This window comes from Hippocampus bargibanti, linkage group LG04, assembly GCF_051943395.1.
Source record: "Hippocampus bargibanti isolate YZ-2025 linkage group LG04, ASM5194339v1, whole genome shotgun sequence".
NCBI lineage: Eukaryota > Metazoa > Chordata > Actinopteri > Syngnathiformes > Syngnathidae > Hippocampus > Hippocampus bargibanti.
The window spans coordinates 426120-446119 of NC_142737.1; the positions used below are offsets into that span (position 1 = coordinate 426120).

The following is a 20000-nucleotide window of genomic DNA, read 5'->3' on the forward strand; positions in this document are numbered from 1 at the left end:
TGCGAAAAAAATAAAGTTTTTTGTAAATGTATGCTGGAACCTAAGACTTTTTTTTGGTGTGCGTGCGCTTGTGATCCAAATATCCCTGTATTTATAAGCACCTTGAAGGCTTGCATGTCGACCAAAAAATCTCAAGCGTCAAACTATTGCAGTGGATTTTTTTGGGTTGACATGCAAGCCTTTTCAGGTGTGATGTTTTTTGGGGGTCTCCTCATGATAAAAATGCCGACCAAAATGTCATGTTACTAAACAAAATCGATCAGGAAATGTGTGAATTTACTTCATCCACTTCATCCGGATACATGATGCACCACAGCAAAACCAATGAGAGACAAAAGGGTACATTTCAAAAATTACTTTGACAGAAACAATCTGAGTGTTGGGTTCTAATTCTTGTTTCTCATCTGGTTCGGTGTTCAACAAAGTTCTGTGATGAAATACCAGCCAGCCAGGACGATAGTTGGTGTGCAGAAAAACTACTTTATTCGAGTGAAACAAAAAGAGCATAAAGCAAAAGCACTCAGCCTGCCCGCTCAACCTAGTTTTTGAAAGTACACGGCAGCGATCTGTTGTCCAATCAGCTACGGACTACAGTGAGACCTCAACTTACAAACTTACAAACGCCTTATTTTAGCCACGTTAGAAGTGCCTTGCATGCCGGGTCCGAGAGGACATTAATTTCATCTGTGCTGTATGTCATGCACATTAGCATATTTGACAATAAAGCTGACTTGGACTTTACAAACTTTTCGTCTTACAAACTTCAAATTGCTAAAAATTAAACCTTATCATACGCACTATTTTCATAATACACACCCACCACGGCTGGCGGAATGATCTTCGGCGGAAGCACACGAGCGAACAGCACCAGAGGTTAAGTTACCAACAGTCCTTATGGAAGGTGACTCTCCTTCCAGAAGCCACCAACGACCATCAAAAAGGTCAATGAAACGTTATTTTACAGCACAGTTTATTTCTTTAATAACAGTCCTCATGTAATGCGCACCTCTTTCCAAACAGCAATTCCCTTTGACCTTCGACCTCCAACGCCATTCCATCAAGCCATCAATGACCATCACAAATGCAAATAAAGTGACTTTATGATACAATGCTGTGTATTTCTTTCATTACAATACAATAGCACACTTATTATACATAGAATAAGGTATTGTTAGGTTAAAATATTCCAAGCTAATATTAGCATTAACAGTTACATTTCATCTTGTTAACAATTTTGAACGGAATTAAATATTTACCTTATTTCGCAACGTTCTAAGCTCACAATTGGCATGGTCGTTGTGAGAGAGATCACCAAAGAAGCCGGCAAGTTACTCACAGATGATTTATTCCTAACAAATTGATCCAATGCAGAATTGTGGGTCTCAGCTCCCTGACACAGAAAATATCCGTGTGCCCCAAATCAGTTAGAGAGACGAAAGACAAAGACTGAGACTGAGCAGCCCAGATTTAAAGGTGTCCCACATGCATATTCAAATTTGTCCCACACAAAGAAATCAAGTTCCCATTTGGTCCTTCTTGGATCTGGTTCACGTGTCTGCTCCCGAGGTAGTTCCCCGACTTCCAGGCGGGGTGCAAGGTAGATCAAACGTTGCGTCCTGCCGAGTTAGTGTTTGGACAGTTCCTTTCATCTGCGTTGTCCAGCACTTGGTTCTGTTGTCATTTCACACTTCCTCTGTGTCTGCCAGCCGGCTCCCCTCAGATCTTCTGGCACCTGAAACATATGTCTCCAACCAAACACCACCGCTTTGTTCTGTTACCTATCTAATTACAAGCAAAGCAATACTTACACCTACCAAACTCACTATGTTGATCTCGAGTAATGTTTAATATGGCTAAATAAATCTTTCTATTTCCTTCAGTATGCTGTGTGTAGTTTTAAGGCTTATTTGGTTGAAAAGTATAAGTATATAGAAGTAACCCGGGAACAGATTATTCCCATTTCAATGGTTTCCTATGGGATTTTTTTTTTTTTTTTTTGGAGATACACACTTTTCGCCCTACACACTCTGTCTGGGAACCAATTAAGGTCGTAAGTTGAGGTCTCACTGTAGTTTGTTGGGAGAACATCAGACTGAAAATTGATACTTGTTACATTCTGCTTTCACAGCTACAGAAAACCATGTAGTCTAAATTAAACATGCAATAACATAATATGTACTGATCTAAACATGAAATAACATAAAACGTACTAAACTAAACATGGAATAACATAATGTTTACGAATGTGCATAAAATCACTCTCACTGGTAGACACGCGAAAAATTAGGAATGAGCAGATTTCAAGGGAGAATTGGATCAAAAATTTGTCAGACAGATCTCTCAGAGACAGAAAAGGCGGTACTGAGCAAAGTTTTCAATTTCTCAGTGACTCCTCAAACAATACCTACAATAGACTATATCACAGCGACTGAATGGGCCATTAAAAATAACAAACTTTCGGATGCAGAGGCAGAGGATCTACGCATTAAAATATCAGCCCTTCTCAGTCGTGCCAAACCACCTCCGTCCAACATAACATTAGAAGACAGAAAGGCATTAACTACTCTGCAAAAAGATAAAAACGTGAGTATTTTGCCAGCAGACAGGGGTAGGTGTACAGTGCTTCTCAACACATTGGATTATGTTATTATGTTATTATATTATTATTAAGACAAAACAAAGAGGTGAATACTCAATGATTCTAACACTTATGAGCAACTAAAAAGGAGGGACCCTTCCAACAGATACAAGAAAGAAATGATAGACTGTCTCCAAAAGTTAGAGAAAGGAAAACAAACAGATGTATTTTAGATTATAAACGGGAGAGGCCACGCCATGTATCTATGGCCTGCCAAAAATACATCAAGAAGGGTTTCCTCTCAGACCCATTGTTTGCATCATTGACTCCTCTACATACAATGTAGCCAAATATTTAAAAACTATTTTAGCTCCGTTGGTTGGTAACACAGAATATCACGTAGAGAACACCACAGGGTTTGTAGAGAGGATCAAAGACCTCATATTGGAACCTGAGGAAACTTTGGCATCATACGATGTGACTTCTCTCTTGACATCTGTCCCAACCCCATGCAGCAGCAGTCTCAGTGGTGAGGACGAGACTGCTGGCGGACGTTTGTTTCTCTGCATGCATGAAGGAACCAAACTTAAACCGGATCACATCTGCCAATTATTGGAAATCTGCCTTAATACTACGTCTTTTCAATTTCGGAACAATGTTCTCAACAAATTCATGGTTGTGCTATGGGCTCACCAGTTTCACCCATAGTGGCTAATCTGTGCGTGCATGGAAGAGATGGAGAAACAGGCCCTCGCATCCTTAGCATGTCTATTGTAATGCCACTCGGCGTGATAAAGGATGCGCACAGTCGTTGGCACAGCTGGTCAGGCTTTTATTAAGCAAACGTTGCAGTTAGCACAATCATACCGGAGTTGTTGTCACGCCACAACTCACGCGCAGTCCTGCTCTCTCGCTCTCTCTCGGACTTCTCGTTCAGGTCCTCCCTTCTCTCCGTGACGTAATCTCTCCCGACTAGCCCAGCCCCCAAACATGCAACTCACAAGCCCCGGACGTTACAATATTTCTAGAGCTCGCAATTTTCTTTCCTGGTATTCGGTGGCAGCCATTTTTTTACTGACGAAAATCTGCCTGCATTCGATCGTTGATATTTGCTCATTTATATTTTGAATCTTTTCTTGTGTTTTCTTTTCTTCTTGTTGAGATTTTCAAAAGCTTTCCAATGGTACCTTACTCGTTAAGATCTGTCAAACATTAAGAAAGTTATGATCGTTTAATCCGTAATAAAGAACTCGAACACACATTTTTTGAAAATGTGTGACGAATTCTGATTGAAAAATGTGGTCACATCCCGACAAAGTGGTATTTTATTTTGAAAGCATAACCGGAAAGCGAGCGCTTTGCTAAATGAGCTGGATCCAAGACATCGCTGGCTGGCTGGCTGGATCCTGTTCGAAGAGTGGAGAAAAAAAAGTGCCGTTTTGGATCATTTGTTTGGGAGAATCGTCTCCGCGTGCACAAATGTCTTCAGGTGGGCCTTTTCGCCTCATTTTGGTGTCAAAACAAACCTGCGTTGTGTCACTTGAAGTGACGAATGTCGACGTTTTTCTTCCCTCAGATTTCTGCATGGAATCGCACGACGAAAGCGGAGAAGCGAGCCGCTTCCCGCCCCCAACTGGGACAAGACGCCACCATTAAATAAATATCTCGCTGGCGTTGCCTGCTTTTGTTGCCTCGGCTGCTTTTCGACGCCACGGAAGAAAGCGTCGGAATGGCGTTCTTTGTGAAAAAGAAGAAATTCAAGTTCCAGACACATTTGACGCTGGAGGAGCTGAGCGCCGTGCCGTTCGTCAACGGGGTTCTCTTCTGCAAAGTTCGCCTGCTGGACGGAGACTTCGTGGCGTCCTCCTCCAGGTACTTTTCACCACCAACGTGCTCCAAACCAAAGCTTTTCAACGTCTTTTTCAACACACGCCAACAACCAATTCATCTGTTTAAAAAAAACAAAAACGATGTTCCGTCCGACAGTGAGGTGGTCGTGGGTTCGAATCCGGCCTTCGGCCATCTTGGTTGGTCTCCCGGTACTCTTTGCGAACCTTGTCCGAATAAACGTGTCAGATAATGGATTGATGGATTAATGACAGCAAAATGAAGCAGAAATTAATATGAATACTACCTAAATGACTAATTTTAAACTTAATACAACTATTAGCTACATTACTGTTCTTAATGTGGGAGACAACTTAACATCTATTTAGTGTTCACGATAGCAGTTGAGCAAAATACCACTAAACTAGTGTGGAATAAGCAGCCGTCATAAATCACTCAATGGAAGTCGTATCAAAAATGATTCTTGACGTTGATGTGTGCTACACGGGCCCGCCTATCCAACCGTGCTATTCAGTTTAATACCTGGTTTATGGAATATGAATTGAAATGACAACCGACGTCTCCGGACAAGTTGTGTCCATAATTTGTAAAATGTCTTCAAATGACTTCTACTGAGCGTATTTGACAAAGATTCCACCTCATGTAGCTATATTTTACGTTTTAAGACTGGCGCTGAATATTCCGGAAGTCTTGTTTTCGAGTTGGTGACGATTCCTGACGTGATGTCATGTCAGGAACGCCCCTGACTGAGAACGGACACACAATGCATTTTGCGGTACTTTGTTTGCTCTGAAAACTTGGTGTTGATCCGTGTTGATGGCGAAATTAGAAGGAAAACAATATCAATAACGCGATGGTGAATCGTTGTGTGTTGTACCAAGACTACTATTTGATACTAGTTTACACATCAGACAAATCAGCCCATTTTTAACGGAGCTTGAGCGCCATCTTGTGCATTTTCTGGGTGCTACATTGCTGTCATTGATGGCTCGAATTGATGTGGGGGGACTCCTTTAATGGATTGCAAACATGTATGCTTTCCTCTTCAGAACTATTTGAATCATATTCATAATTGGATGTCTAACAAGAAAGCATCTTCTCCAAATTTGAAGCCATTGTTTTGATTCTCGAGCAAGGCAAGACGTCTTGACGTGACGTCACGAACTGGGGGCGGGACTTTCTGAAAATCTTCCAATTCGCAGCTCCTTTTGTGGCAGTTTTGGGACGCTTGAAGTCATTTTTGTCTGTGTTTTACATTTGACTAAAAATATCAGCCTGCGTGTTTTGGCTATTTTAGATGCTATAAAACGTTTTTCTGATGTCAGTTAGGAAACAAAAAACGGTGTCGGTTGTCCTTTAAGTGCAAAAATTTGTATCCATGGTCGGGGGCAGCCATTTTGTCACTCAGGTGACAAGCGCTCGAGGGCTCACCTGTTTTGCCACTTTGATCATGTCAAGTTCGCAAACTGAGCCCAAATAAACCCAAGTTGAGCCATGAGCTTTTTCAAACGGCATTCTGGCCATTTGAAAACAGCATTCTGCCTCACCGTGATGACCATTTGAATTCCAGAAAGTGTTGTGGTCGAGTTAGGATTTCAAAGTAGGTTTACAAGATAGAAATGGGTTTGAAATGAGTAACGTGCTTTGGGGGTATGTTTTTAAGACCCAAGCAAGGTTTCCAACCAAGAGGTCAGACCTCTTCACCCCCACCCCCGCACCCCATGACTGCGCCACCACCTTTCTGGATGTTACATAAGCGGCCCCTCGCGTTATCATTGGAACAATTGGCTCTCTCTTTCTCTCCCTGCTTCTCTCGTCCAATCGGATTAGCGTGATGTCATCCATGTGAGAATGCGTGTCTTTGTACAAATCCCCGCCGTTCCCTCGCTGCTGCCACAAATGTGAACACGCAGTCTTGGCGGTCCGGCCTCCCGCTCATGTCACATGTCGATCAATCCCTCATACCTACTGACGTGCCCATGCACTAGCTGTCAATCAAACACGGACAGTCAACCAAAGCGCTGAGACGTCAATTGATGAGAAATTTTCCGTCAAAGCTCACCGTTGACACATTTTTACCCGCCGTCCATCAAACACTGGGACAGAAGCCAGAACCGTACATACAGACACGCCCACGGAGTCGCTGTCAATCAATGGGCGTTACGCACAGACCCATGCAGCACCTGTCAGTCATTTTCTGATCTGCTTCATCCTCACAAGTGTCGCAGGGGGGTGCTGGAGACTGTGCCAGGTGTCTTCGTGCAGTAGGCGGGGGGCACCCTGAACTGGTTCGCGGTAGGGAAGAAAAATGAGGATGATTTTTTTTTCAAAGCGTGAATATCGGCTGCTGAAATGGGCCGAGACGATGAATGGGTTGGAACGGTCGAAATTAATTGTTTGGATGGATCACGATGAATCGGTTTGATTGATGGCGGCCACTGAGCGCACGTCAATCGTTTCCTCCGCCAATGGCTGTCAGTCCAGGCCAGGCAAATGTACTCGCTCGGGAACCGTCTTGAGTCATTTGCGGCCAGCCCCCTTTCGTCCTTTTTCCGACGAGGTGGAAGACCAAAGAAATGGATTCTCAAAAGAGACAAACGATGCCATTGGCAGTTATTGATAAGCCCGTCCTCCCCCCAGCAAGGTGAAACTATTGCGATTTCTCAAGTGGAACGTGGCCGTGATTGAGAACAGCTGCGCCGGATTCCGGGAAGCAAAAAAAACAAAAACCTCATCCAGCAGCTTGGAAGCATTTCTGAGTGCGATGTTTGGAAATTGGACACGGTCCTAACGTCGAACAGGTTGGCCATTTGGAAATGGTGGACGTCTTTTGATGACCACACGGGTGATATCGGGGGCCCAGGCAGACTTGAATGCGATTGCGGCGGCATGCGCACTCTCCCCTCCCCCTCCGCCTTGAATTTTTGGCAGCGTCTTCCTGTTCTCTCCAGTTGCGATTTTTCACTCCCAAACGTTGGAGGACTCAGTCCAGAGAGCACATGCTCGCAAAGTCAAATTGGGCACATTTTATGGAGCCCTAAGGTCAACTTTGATCGCTTTTGGGGAGTCAGTGGAACTTGAAAAGTCAAGTAAGGAAACTAGCTGGCTGGCTAGCTCACTATATAGCTGGCTACCTATCTATTAGCTGTCTAGCTGGCTACTATTGGCTATATAGCTGGCCAGCTAGCTAATTGAGTCAGTAAACATATTGGCTATCTAGCTTGCTATTGGCTATCTATTAGCTGAAATGTATTATTATTCGTACTAAATGGTATTGAATGTGGACAGTTGTTGGCTAGCGACCAATCCAGAGGTGGACACCGCCTCTCTCTCGAAATCGGTGACTCGAGAGGAGGAAAATGGCTGCCAGTTTGAATGGCGGGGAAGTACGGGCCAAAGGTTAGCCTGGAGCGGCGATTTTTCAACAGCTGTTTCCTGTTTTCCGCTTGATTTTTTTTTTGTGCTTCATTTGCATTGTGTGTGTGTGTGTGTGTGTGTGTGTGTGTGTGTGTGTGTGTGTGTGTGTGTGTGTGTGTGTGTGTGTGTGTGTGTGTGTGTGTGTGTGTGTGTGTGTGTGTGTGTGTGTGTGTGTGTGTGTGTGTGTGTGTGTGCGCGCGCCTGTCCGCGACCTCTCGCTTTTGGTGAAGAAAACATGTTGCATCGTTCTCGTGTTTAATGCTTGAAATGGTCTGAACTGCGATGAAGACCGCGTCTTAGTGGCGGGAGATGTCATTGCACTTCCTTTCCCAACAAAATCAATATGTGTGATTACCGTATTTTCACGACCAAACGGCGCACCGTGTGAAAAGGCGCAGTCTCATTTATGTGTGCCATTTCTGTATTTAACACACACATTGGGCGCACCGGATGAGAGGACGCAAGTTTTATATACCGGTACATATCCTCGACTGCCATACGTACGTCCGCCTCACAACAACACACAGGCATACAAGTGTGCGTATTCAAGAAAAAAACAGATCGGGAGCAAAACTGAGTTTGGTAGTACTTTATTTATTAATTACAAAGTAATAAAATTTTGGAATCATCACTCAATAGACGTCGACACGGTAAAATAGTGCACATTACCGGTACCGACTTTTCCGAAAGCTTGAACAACCGCGCTAGCAGACACGTTAGCCCAGGGGTGGGCAAACTTTTTGACTCGCGGGCCGCATTGGGTTCTAAAATTTGACAGAGGGGCCGGGCCAGGAGCATTTGGAGGGAGTGTTTGGGCCGGAAATACTAAACCTAAAGCATTAAAGGACAACCGACGCCTCCTGACAAGTTATGTCCATAATTTATAAAATCACTTCAAATGACTTCGACTGAGCGTATTTTACAAAGATTCCACAGCATATAGCTATAGTTTACGTTTTAAGACTTACACATAAATAACGCCATGGTGAATCGTTGTGTGTTGCACCAAGACAACTATTTGATATTCGCTGACACAAATTCCCAGCTGACAAATCAGCCCATTTCCAACGGAGCTTGGGCGCAATCTTCTGCATTTTCTGGGTGCTACATTGCTGTCATTGACGTCTCAAATTGATATATCAATTGCAAACATGTATGCTTTCCTCTTCAGAACTATTTGAATCATATTCATAACTGGATGAGTAACAAGAAAACATCTTCTCCGAATCTGAAGCCATTGTTTTGATTCTCGAGCAAGACAAGACGTCTTGGCGTGACGTCACGAACAAGGGGGTGGGACCTTCTGAAACTGGCCATTTCCGGATTCATTTTGAAGTCATTTTTATTGGTGCTTTTCATTGAACTAAAAATATCAGCCTGCCTGATTTGGGTATTTTAGATGCTATAAAACGTTTTTCTGATGTCAGTGGGAAACACAAAAAAATGGTGCCGGTTGTCCTTTAAATGTAGTATGTACAAACCTCATAGCACAGTAAGAATACTACAACCTAATTTAGTAACTGTCTTTCAAATGTGAAAAATATCCCTGATCAGTTAATACATTTGTCTCAAGGAATATGGCCTTTACATACTATTTCGCAGATACTTGGAGGAGGAAATGGAAATAGATTAAAATAACATATGCACTGTGATTTATCAAGATTGTTTTTAATAAGTTTTCATTGAAGGGGACATCACTTTCATGGAATCACATGGAATCACTTTCAACATTCAAAACGTATTATTACACAACGAAATATTCAAGCTCAATAATACCTACTTGTGTTAAATTCGCCAAATCATAGATGGTTTGTCCTGACCGCGCGCTCAACAAACTCTCCACGGACGGCCTCGCCTTCACGCGCAAATAGTAAACGTGTACCGTCGCCGAGCACACAGACATAGGCTACCAGCAGTTGAAATTTGCATACTCGACACGGCAGCCAATCAGAAGCCTGCTTCTTTCTTCCGGACTTTCGCAAGCGTTATAAAGTCGTGCAATTGCATGTCATTTTCCAAAATAGACGCACAGAACCTCAGCCCAGAAGAAAGATTCAAAAAAAGCTAACAACATATGTGACGCTACAAAACGTAAATTTACATTAAGCCGTGACTGTGAAGTGTACGTGAGACTTATGAAAGGGGCTTAGTGGCTCTTAGGAAGCAATGCAAACGTTGCATTGTGCACCACAATGACAATCGACTACTGCAGGAAGATCTACGGCCATGCACATTTACCGTAAATTAAGCAAGGTAACATTTGTAGTGGGTGCATTCTTCAATTAAAAAAAAAACCTAAATGGTTATTGGCAATGTTTTTTAATGTGATTGGTTGTCTCATTGTGCTTCAAGTTGTGAAAAAATGGGGCAGGCAACTTTTCAGTTAACTACCCTGTTGTCCACTAACTTTTTGTCATGAGTTTCAGACACTGTTTTTACTATAATTTGGGCAAGTTCGGCGGGCCGGATTAAAAAGCCTAACGGGCCGTATGTGGCCCGCGGGCCGTAGTTTGCCCATGGCTGCGTTAGCCCAAGCATCCACAATCCATTGCAACAGGAAACAAAGCGTTGTCGCGAGCTTTTCAGAATAATTCCCGGCTCTTGCTGCGCTACCGCAGGACGACGGTAGCCCGGCGAATTATTCTGAAAAGTTCGCGAAAATGCTTTGTTTCCGGATGGATAAATGGCACAGTTTCATAAAACGCCAGCACCAAGACGGATCTCCTTGGAAATGTTCAACTTTTATTTCTTCCGTTAGCGTTACTGCTACTACTGTGCGCGTCCGCACTACAGGGCGCACTGCACATTTTGAAAAAAAATCTGAGACGTTTATATGCGCCTTATGGTCGTGAAAATACGGTAAAAAAAAGAAAATATTAGGAAAAATATAAAAATAAACCCAAAAAATAAATAATAATAAAATACTAAATTAATAATACATTTAAAAATAAATAATAAAATATTACAAAAATACATTTACAATACAATATCACAAAATACAAAAAACCTAAAAAATAAAATTCAATTATTACAAAAATATGTTTTAAAAACCTCAAAAATAAATAATTAAAATATATTGCAAAATTATAAATAAATAAAACAATATAAAATTAAAATATTGCAAAATTACAAAAAAAATTACACAAATACTGTGACAACCTTAAAAAAATAATTAGAATGCCACGAAAATACAAAGTCCAAAAGACGAATTAAAATATTACAAAAATATTTTTTAAAACCTAAAAAATAAAAAAATACTCACAAATTAAAACAAAATAATTAAAATATTCCAAAAATACTTCCAAAACGTCAAAAATAAATATTTTGAATATCACAAAAATATTGACAAAACCTCAAAAATAAATAATTAGAATATTAGCAATAACCAGCAATTTGTTTCCGAGCCAAACATTTCAATCCTTTTTTTTTTCCTCCACGGGTACACGCCGTTTGACCCCGAGCGCCCTCCTCCCATCCCACCCGACCACCTATCTATCTATCTATCTATCTATCTATCTATCTATCTATCTATCTATCTATCTATCTATCTATCTATCTATCTATCTATCTATCTATCTATCTATCTATCTATCTATCTATCTATCTATCTATCTATCTATCTATCTATCTATCTATCTATCTATCTAGCCACTTATCTACCCAACTGTCTATCTATATCTATCTATTCATCTCGCGATCTAGCTACCTGGCTACCTATCTACCTCGCTTCCTATTTATCTATATCTAGCTACCTAGCTATCGATTTATCTAGCTACCAAGCTATTTATCTATCTTTCTATCTAGTGTTCTAGCTATTTATCTACATAACTAGCTATCTATTCATCTAGCTACCTATCTATCTATCTATCTATCTATCTATCTATCTATCTATCTATCTATCTATCTATCTATCTATCTATCTATCTATCTATCTATCTATCTATCTATCTATCTATCTATCTATCTAGCCACTTATCTACCCAACTGTCTATCTATATCTATCTATTCATCTCCCGATCTAGCTACCTGGCTACCTATCTACCTCGCTTCCTATTTATCTATATCTAGCTACCTAGCTATCGATTTATCTAGCTACCAAGCTATTTATCTATCTTTCTATCTAGTGTTCTAGCTACTTATCTACATAACTAGCTATCTATTCATCTAGCTACCTATCTATATCTATACCTAGCTATCTGTCTAGCTACCTATTTATTTATATCTAGCTACCAAGCTAGCTACGTATTTACCTAGCTATGTAGCTAGGTAAATACGTAGCTAGTTAGCTCGCCTTCCTTTTTTTTTTTGGACCGCCATTGCTGTTTCTCAGCTGTGTGTGTGTATGTTTGTGTGCGCACGCAGGCAGGAAGTGCGTGAGAACTGTGTGCGATGGGGCAAGAGATTCTCCTTCGTCTCTAAGATGAGCGCAAACCCGCACACGGGCGTGCTGGACCCGTCCGTCTGCCGGGTGTCTGTCCGGAAGGTACGTTCAAAAAAAAAGGGACACAAAATGGCTGCCGCTGTGGCATCAAACTTTGATGATGATGATGAATCCTTTGATTGGCCGAACGAACGCCTCCTTCTTCCTGTTGTTTTTCCTGCAGGAGCTGAAAGGCGGCAAAGCCTACACCAAGGTAAGAGAGCCGAGACCCCCCCAAATAATACCCAAAGAAAGCATTTGTCCGCCATCCTGGCGCCGCCTGGGACACTCGCAGCGCCTCGGTGTGTGCTTTCCTGCAAATGGCTGCATTGAAGCGGCTTCCCTTCCGTCGTCGGAGCGAGGCCTCACTTGCTCGCGAGCACTTCCAACAACACCAAATTCCAAACCAAACAGAAGCTGCTGGCAAAAAGCCAGGCCGACCACTTCACAGGCAATAAAAAATGGCCACATGCCAAGGTCACCCAAAACAATCTTTCGTAGAAATCTGCATTCAAGGATCAGGATTGTTTGTTTTATTTTGAAGTGCACAAAAAAATGGCGCAAACTTGGATGTCAATAAACGGAGCTCATTCCCTGCCATTCCCCCATTTATTCAGCAATTGAACAGTGTGACGTGGAGCGCCGTTCCCCAATTTGTTCCAAGTTTTGCTTCCTCTTGCATGGGATGCTGAGAAAGCGCTGGTCAAACCTCTGCCAATGTTTTTTCCCTTCCATGAAGGGGACAGCATTTGCCTTTTGGACAGTCACCCCCATTTCATCAATAAATATATAAATCAAAAAATTAAATAAAACCAACACAAAAAAATAAACAAACAAAAAAATTAATAAATAGATACAAATCATTAAATGAATACATAGATAAATAAATAGATGGATAAATTGATAGGTAGATAGGTCGGTCAATAGACAGATTGGTTGGTCGGTCCATGGATTAATGGATTAATGGATAGATAGATAGATAGATAGATCAAGAAATAAATAACTAAATAAATAAACAAATGGATAAAATGTGAGAGGGAGCAACAACAGGGTAGCAAAACCACCAAAATAATGAGTGCAAATTTGGATGGCAAAAAAGAAAACAGGCATGAGCCTGAGTTTAGGTGAGAGGAAGAAATGAAAGAATGAAGGGCAGAAAAGGAAGTGGCGGTTGAGATGAGCTGACATTTCAGCCTCAGTCCCAGGCGGGCTGAACGGATGGCGAGCGGACGCCGCGGCGCTGGCTAACAGCCGTTTTTTTTTTTTTTTTTTTTTTTTGTGGCCTCCCCAGCTGGGCTTCACAGACCTGAACATGGCGGAGTTTGCCGGCTCAGGTTGCACCGTGCGCTGCTGCCTGCTGGAAGGCTACGACACCAAGAACACCCGGCAGGACAATTCCATTCTCAAGGTTGCCACTGCCGTCCTCCCTCCCTCCGTCCGTCCGTCTCCAGTCCACAACTGTCCAAAACTCTTTTTGTTTTTTTGCTTTTCTAAAGGTCATCATCGGGATGACCCTCCTGTCTGGAGACCCCTGTTTTAAAACGTGAGTCCGCTGGGAATTTGTGTCAACTTACACCTTCTTTATGCGTGTTACCGCAATTGGCTGCGACACACGATTCACCATGGCGTTATTGATGTCGTTTTCCTTCTAATTTCGCGATCAACACAGTGTTTTCAAACGAAAAAAGTATGCAAAATGCATTGTGTCGTTTTCTCGGTCAGGGGCGTTCCCTCCGTGACGTCCCGTCAGGCATCGTCACCAACTCGAAAACAAGACTTCCTGAATATTCAGCACAAGTCTTAAAAGGTCAAATCTAGCTCTCTGCCGTGGAATCTTTGTCAAATGCGCTCAGTAGAAGTCATTTGAAGTCATTTTACAAATGATGGACGCAACTTGTCCGGAGGTGTCGGTTGTCCTTTAAGTAAGGGGGGGGTTAAGCGAAATCACGGCAGCCCATCATATTTGTCCTGTTTTTTGTTTTCCTTGCTTCAGTCCGGCCAGCACGGCCAAAAGCATCTCGGTCGCGGGACGTGAGCACACCCTGCAGCCCGACTGCAAGGGGGAGGGAACCAAAAGCGAGCCCGGACCGCCTGGGGGGATTTCTCTGGGCCGGACGCCCAAACATCGACCCTCCATCGCTAGCTCAGGTACACTTTGGAAAGTCCCCGTAGAAAGTCCCCCCAAAAAAGTCCGACTTAGCGGTTGAAAGCTGAGCGGCAGCGTTCGGGACCCACTGGAGAGACGTCATGGAGGATGGGCTCAAGTTCCAGTCATCCATCAGGGGGTGGTGGTATGACTGCATTTTTGTCCTTTGCTTGCGGGCAGGTCTTCTGGAAGACCCCGAAAGTAACCTTTGTGCTCCCGGAGAACTTTTCCAATCGGGCCATTCTCGCAACTCCAGCTACGCTAGCCAGCAAAGCAAGATCTCTGGTTTGTTTGTTTGTTTGTTTGTTTGTACCCCCCGAAGACCCCCAACTTGATCTGAGTGAGCCCTCGCGTGTCCCGCAGGCTACAGCACGGAGCACTCTTGTTCCTCCAGCCTGTCGGACTTGACGCACCGCAGGAACACCTCCAGCGGCAGCAGCGCCTCGGGGGGGTTCGCCGCCGACGCCATCGGCGAGGGGGAAAGAGAAAGCGGGCGGTCGGAGAGACCCCCCCGACCTCCCAGGCCGCTTCTGCCCACCAACAGGCCCCCCAGGTACACCAACATTTGGGGAGTCTGAATTTTGACAATGACAAAGCGCACATTGAAACCCCAATACAGTCATACCTCAGCTTACAAACACTTTATCTGACCTACTTTTCGCCTTATGAACATTACATTTGCAAGAATATCATCTTGGCGTACAAACTAGTTTTCGGGAAAACAAATCAAACCACACGGAGCGCCACAGTGGCTGGCGGACTACCTCTTCCCCCCCCCATCCCGTCCCCTCCTTTGCGTGCATACGTGGTTTGTTATTGAGTGGAGTACTTTTGCTATTATGGGACCGAAAAAGCACAAAGTGAGGACACAAAAGAAAATGGCAGTCGAGCAGAAGAAGGAGATCATCAAAAAACACCAACGAGGTGTGCGTTGGTGTGACTTAGCGTCCCAGTACCAGTATGCTAAATCGACTACGTGCGGCTAAGGGTGTTTCCGTGTTGTCTAAGCAACTGTCTCCGACAATAGAAGAGGTCGAAAAACTTGTGTTGATTTGGATGAACGAAAAACAGCTAGCAGGGGACAGTGTGAGTGAGTGTATTTTCGGCAAGAAATCACAGCAACTTCACTCGGGTATCATCAAGAGGCAACCTGGAAGTTTGGCATCCATTGACAACTAGCATTACAATGGTAAATAAACCAACTTTATTGTACTGTACAATGTATTTCTTTCATTATAATCCAAGAGCACATTTATTACACATAAAATAAGGTCTATTTTGTGGAGTTTTAAGGCTTATTTTGTAGAAAATGATGTTTTAAGAGGACCGGGGAATGGATTCTTCTCATTTTTAATGGTTTCTTATGGGAAATCAATGTTTGGCCTTACACACACTTTCTGGGAAGCAATGAAGTTGGTAAGCTGATTGAGCCATTTTCCAATTTTGCTTGTGGCTTGCAGGAGGAAGCAAGACTCAGTGGAGAGTCGACCCTCGTGGGTCAACGACACCCGCATGGACGCCGACGACATTGTGGAAAAGATCGTCCAGAGCCAAAACTTTGAGGGCGACAGCAACACTGAAGGTCAAGAAAAGCGCAATCCAACTCCAAAGCTTTCTCTGGTGCTAAGATAGCATGTAGCATGTAGATAGCTAAGATAGCATGTAGCATCCCCCTCAATTGATCACAAACTCAGAAACCAGTCATTCTCTTGTTTCAAAAGACGTTGTTATGCCCGTTGTCTGTCGCCATGATAGCACTTTCTTTTGTGCTAAGCTAACATGTAGCGTTTCCCCCAAAATTGATAAAAACTCAGATTCCAACACAGAAACCAGTTGTTCTTTTGTTCCAAAAATACGGGAAGCCCGGTGTCTGTTGCCATGACAGCACCTTCTTTTGTGCTAAGCTAACATCTAGCATCCTCCCCCAAAATTGATTAAAACTCAGAATCCAACATAGAAACCAGTCGTTCTCTTGTTTCATAAAGACGGTATGCCTGTTGTCTGTCGCCATGACAGCACCTTGTTTTATGCTAAGCTAACATGTAGCATCCTCTCCCAAAATTGCTTAAAACTCAGAATCCAAGAGAGAGCAGTCATTGTCTTGTTTCAAAGCTTGTTGTCTTTGGCCTTCTTTGATGCTAAGCTAACATGTAGCCTCGCCCCTCCCCCTTCCACAGACAGCAACCTGCGTCTCTTCGTCAACCGAGACGGCAGCACCGCCCTTAGCGCCATTCGGCTGGGCAACAACGGGTGAGTTGGCCGCCATCGGACCTTCCTGGAAAAGCGCTAACGCTAACGTGCCCCCCCCCCCCCCCCCCCCCTTCAGGGTCTCGGCCGGCGGCTATGAGCCCGTGGTCATCGAGAGCCGCTAGCCTGGGAGGAATCATCGCCCGCAAACCCCCCTCGCCCCCTTTTTTTGGTTTTTGTTCCTTCCCTTCAGCCGACTTCAGCCGGCCTGAAGTCGGCGCAGTGAAGAAAGTCACAGCAGTTTGCACTTTAGCCACTGGTTTTCCTCTCCTTTCAGAAACCCAGACTCCTTTTTTTTACCGTTTAACTCATAACAATAATAAGCATTATTATAATTATAATAATCATCATCATCATAATACATTGTATTTATAAGCGCCTTTCAAAACACTCAAGGGCACTTTACAGGCACACGATAAGAACAACATTTTCTTCTGCGGGTGAGCAGTGGCAGCCAGACGCGCCAGCGTCCACTTAAACCGGAAATATCAAATGGTCATGGCAAAAATAGTTCTGAACAATTAACTAGTGCCGCACTGACGAGATCAGAGAGTCATTGAGAGTTTTGTAGTAGGCAGGGCAAGTTAGCAAAAATGAGATGACTATGCAAAGACAAAATATAACGTTCCGAACAATAAACTAGTGCTGTACTGATGACATCAGAGAGTAATTGAGAGGTTGGTAGTAACTCCATGAGTTGGAAGTTGAATTAATGGGTTGTTCAATGGCCGTTACACTGCCAAATATCACAACCGCTCTTTCATAAACTTTTGGTGTCGGGAGCCCTGGTCAGAAAATTGCCAGCATGACGCTCTGATACATAACTACTACTGTAACCTTTTTTTTATTTTAAATTAGCCACAGCGATCAAATGTATCTTGTCATCGATATATTCATATAGATTGATACGTGTATTATTATTATTATTATTATATCGTCCCCGTTTTGATTTCTGAGCCCGAAGTGTTTTTGTCTGGCACAAGAACGCCAATGAAATCCAAGAAACTTAATTATTTCCTAGCTAGCCAGCTAGCTTTCTATCTATTTGAGTTACTTCGGGGTTGAGTGGTTATATACGGATTCCAATAAAGACAACAAGTCAAATTACTTCCAGTTTGAGTGATTATGAGCTAACTCTTGGCTAGCTAGCTAGCTTTCTATCCATTTGAGTTACTTCTTGGTTGAGTGATTATTAGCTAACTCTTAGCTAGCTTTCCATCTATTTGAGTTACTTCCGAGTTGAGTGACTCTTAGCTGGCTTTCTATCTATTTGAGTTACTTCGGGGTTGAGTGACTCTTAGCTAGCTAGCTAGCTTTCTATCTTTTTCCTTCCAGGTTGAGTGAACGCTGGCGCGTGTGGCTGCCGCTGCTCACCCACAGAAAAACATCCTGTGACTGTAAAGTGACCTTGAGAGTTTTGAAAGGCGCTTAGAAATGAAATGGGTTATATTGTTATTATTATTATTATTATTATTATTATTATTATTATGATGATGATTAAGGCCACCCCCCCTCTGTGCTCTCCGCAGCCATTTTGAAAGTCTCTCTGCTGCCCCCTGGCGGAGCAACCAGTGTTGACACCCAAGTTGGTTGACAAAAAGAAGTTGAGAAATGTTGTCAAGCAGCTGGCTGCTTGACAACATTTTCTTTCTGTTTGATTGATTTTCTTCATCTTTCGGAATTGTTTTTGAATGTATTCCACCAAAACAGTGACACTTCCTACTATATTTTTGTCTTGTCGATTGCCTAAAAACGCACTCATGGTTATAGTATTTAGTTCACGTTTTGGGATTGAACCACTAATTTGTTTTGTTTACATCACCTATTATACTTGTTTTCTTTTTTTAAAGCAATTATTTATATTTTTTTTGTCATTTTATTCTATGATGGTTTCGTCCGGAGGATGGATTTTATAAGCTATGCACATAACTCGCCTTCCCTCGGCTTTTTCTTATCTTCCACGATTAGAAATTCGAACAAGATTATTGTATCACAACAAAGCTAGCACATAGCGAAGTCGTACAAACTGACCTTTGTAACATTTCTAACTAATAAAAATCTACGCTTGTATATGAAGAAACGTTTGGCGATGTTGACCCGAGATGACCATCAGGGGGCCATTTTATCCCCGGGAGAGGACTAAAACAAATCCTCGAGTCGTGTTTGATGAAATGTTTGATTTGAATAGTCTCTTATGTCTCTATAATAGACGCCACGGCCGTTGGAAACAAATCAAAAAGATCAACAGAAGCAGGAAAAAGGGAGTCAAGTGGATCACGTGACCGCGGTTACTTCCTGCTGGAGTGATGGGAATTCCGGCTCCTTTTCAGAGAGCCGGTTCTTTTGGCTCGGCTCACTCAAAAAGATCCGGCTCATTTGGCTCCTCGGTTTGTTTGTTGCTTAAATTAATTCTACTAAAATGATGTGAAAAACTAATTACTCGTGTAAAAACAAAAAGACACTAAATATCAAATATTTGTATTGATATGGCTTTATTTATATGTGCACATAGAGCATTCACTAACTTTAGCTTTCCCCATGGTTACTGTGGTCTGATGATCACCTTTCACTAATTTGCTTTTCATATTAATAATGCTATGATACAAACGAGTAAAACTGATGATAATTGAATAATAACAGCGTAATGTGTTAACATTTGTCCAGTGTATCTGTCTCCACTGATCTCCAGTGACCTGCTGAAATGGCTCCAAAACAGTGCATGGGTCCTGCACGACCTCCCCAGCTCCTCTGCAAACTAGTTAGCTGGCTCGCTATCTAGCTCGTGATCTGGCTGGCTACCTAGCCAGCTATCTATTAGCTGGCTACCTAGCCGGCTATCTATTTGCCAACAGCTAGCGAGTTGGCTAGCTGGCTATTAGCTGGCTATCTTGCGAGCTATATATTTGCTATCTATAAGCTGGCTAGCTAGCTATTAATTATCTATTAGCTCGCTAACTTTCTAGATTTAAAGTTACTTCTGGGTTGAGTGAATGCTGGCGCATGTGGCTGCCGCTGTTCACCCACAGAAAAACTGATCCTGTGACTGTAAAATTGACATTGAGAGTTTTGAAAGGCGCTTTTAAGAAACGAAATGAAAATGTAGTCTTTCATTCAAGTCAAAACAAGCCAGCAGAACGGTGGCCATTTTGACATTTTCAATCAAGTAAGTGACATTTAGAATGTCCAGTCGTCAGTCGTTCGACAAACAGCTGTGGCTTTTTTTCACCAGTTCTTGGACTCCAGCACGTTCTTTGTCAGATATCATTCTGCTTTGATTCTTGGAGAAAGTCTTGATTTCAGAATCAGAAAGCCTTTAATAGCCCAACAATGGGGACATTTCCTGT

At 42.8% G+C, this 20000-nt stretch overlaps 1 protein-coding gene across 1 annotated transcript; it reads left to right on the forward strand.

The window, feature by feature from the left end:
• The first annotated feature begins 3908 nt into the window (after window positions 1-3908).
• LOC148898586 (early estrogen-induced gene 1 protein-like) lies at window positions 3909-18381 on the forward strand. Its single transcript, XM_088993313.1, has 12 exons — window positions 3909-4067; window positions 4155-4450; window positions 12206-12326; window positions 12448-12477; window positions 13555-13671; window positions 13760-13806; window positions 14257-14411; window positions 14590-14694; window positions 14773-14962; window positions 15870-15991; window positions 16587-16659; window positions 16736-18381. Exons 2-12 carry the CDS (start codon window positions 4308-4310, stop codon window positions 16779-16781), a joined length of 1149 nt encoding a protein of 382 aa, XP_088849439.1. The 5' UTR covers window positions 3909-4067; window positions 4155-4307; the 3' UTR covers window positions 16782-18381.
• The last annotated feature ends 1619 nt before the right edge of the window (window positions 18382-20000 follow it).

What these genes read in the sequence shown, in the direction of transcription:
- LOC148898586 (XM_088993313.1), top strand. Translation starts at nt 4,308, where the DNA reads ATGGCGTTCTTTGTGAAAAAGAAGAAATTCAAGTTCCAGACACATTTG. An exon ending in AGGACAATTCCATTCTCAAG is followed by an intron (nt 13,672 to 13,759) that starts GTTGCCACTGCC and finishes GCTTTTCTAAAG; the next exon opens with GTCATCATCGGGATGACCCT. An exon ending in ATTCGGCTGGGCAACAACGG is followed by an intron (nt 16,660 to 16,735) that starts GTGAGTTGGCCG and finishes CCCCCCCTTCAG; the next exon opens with GGTCTCGGCCGGCGGCTATG.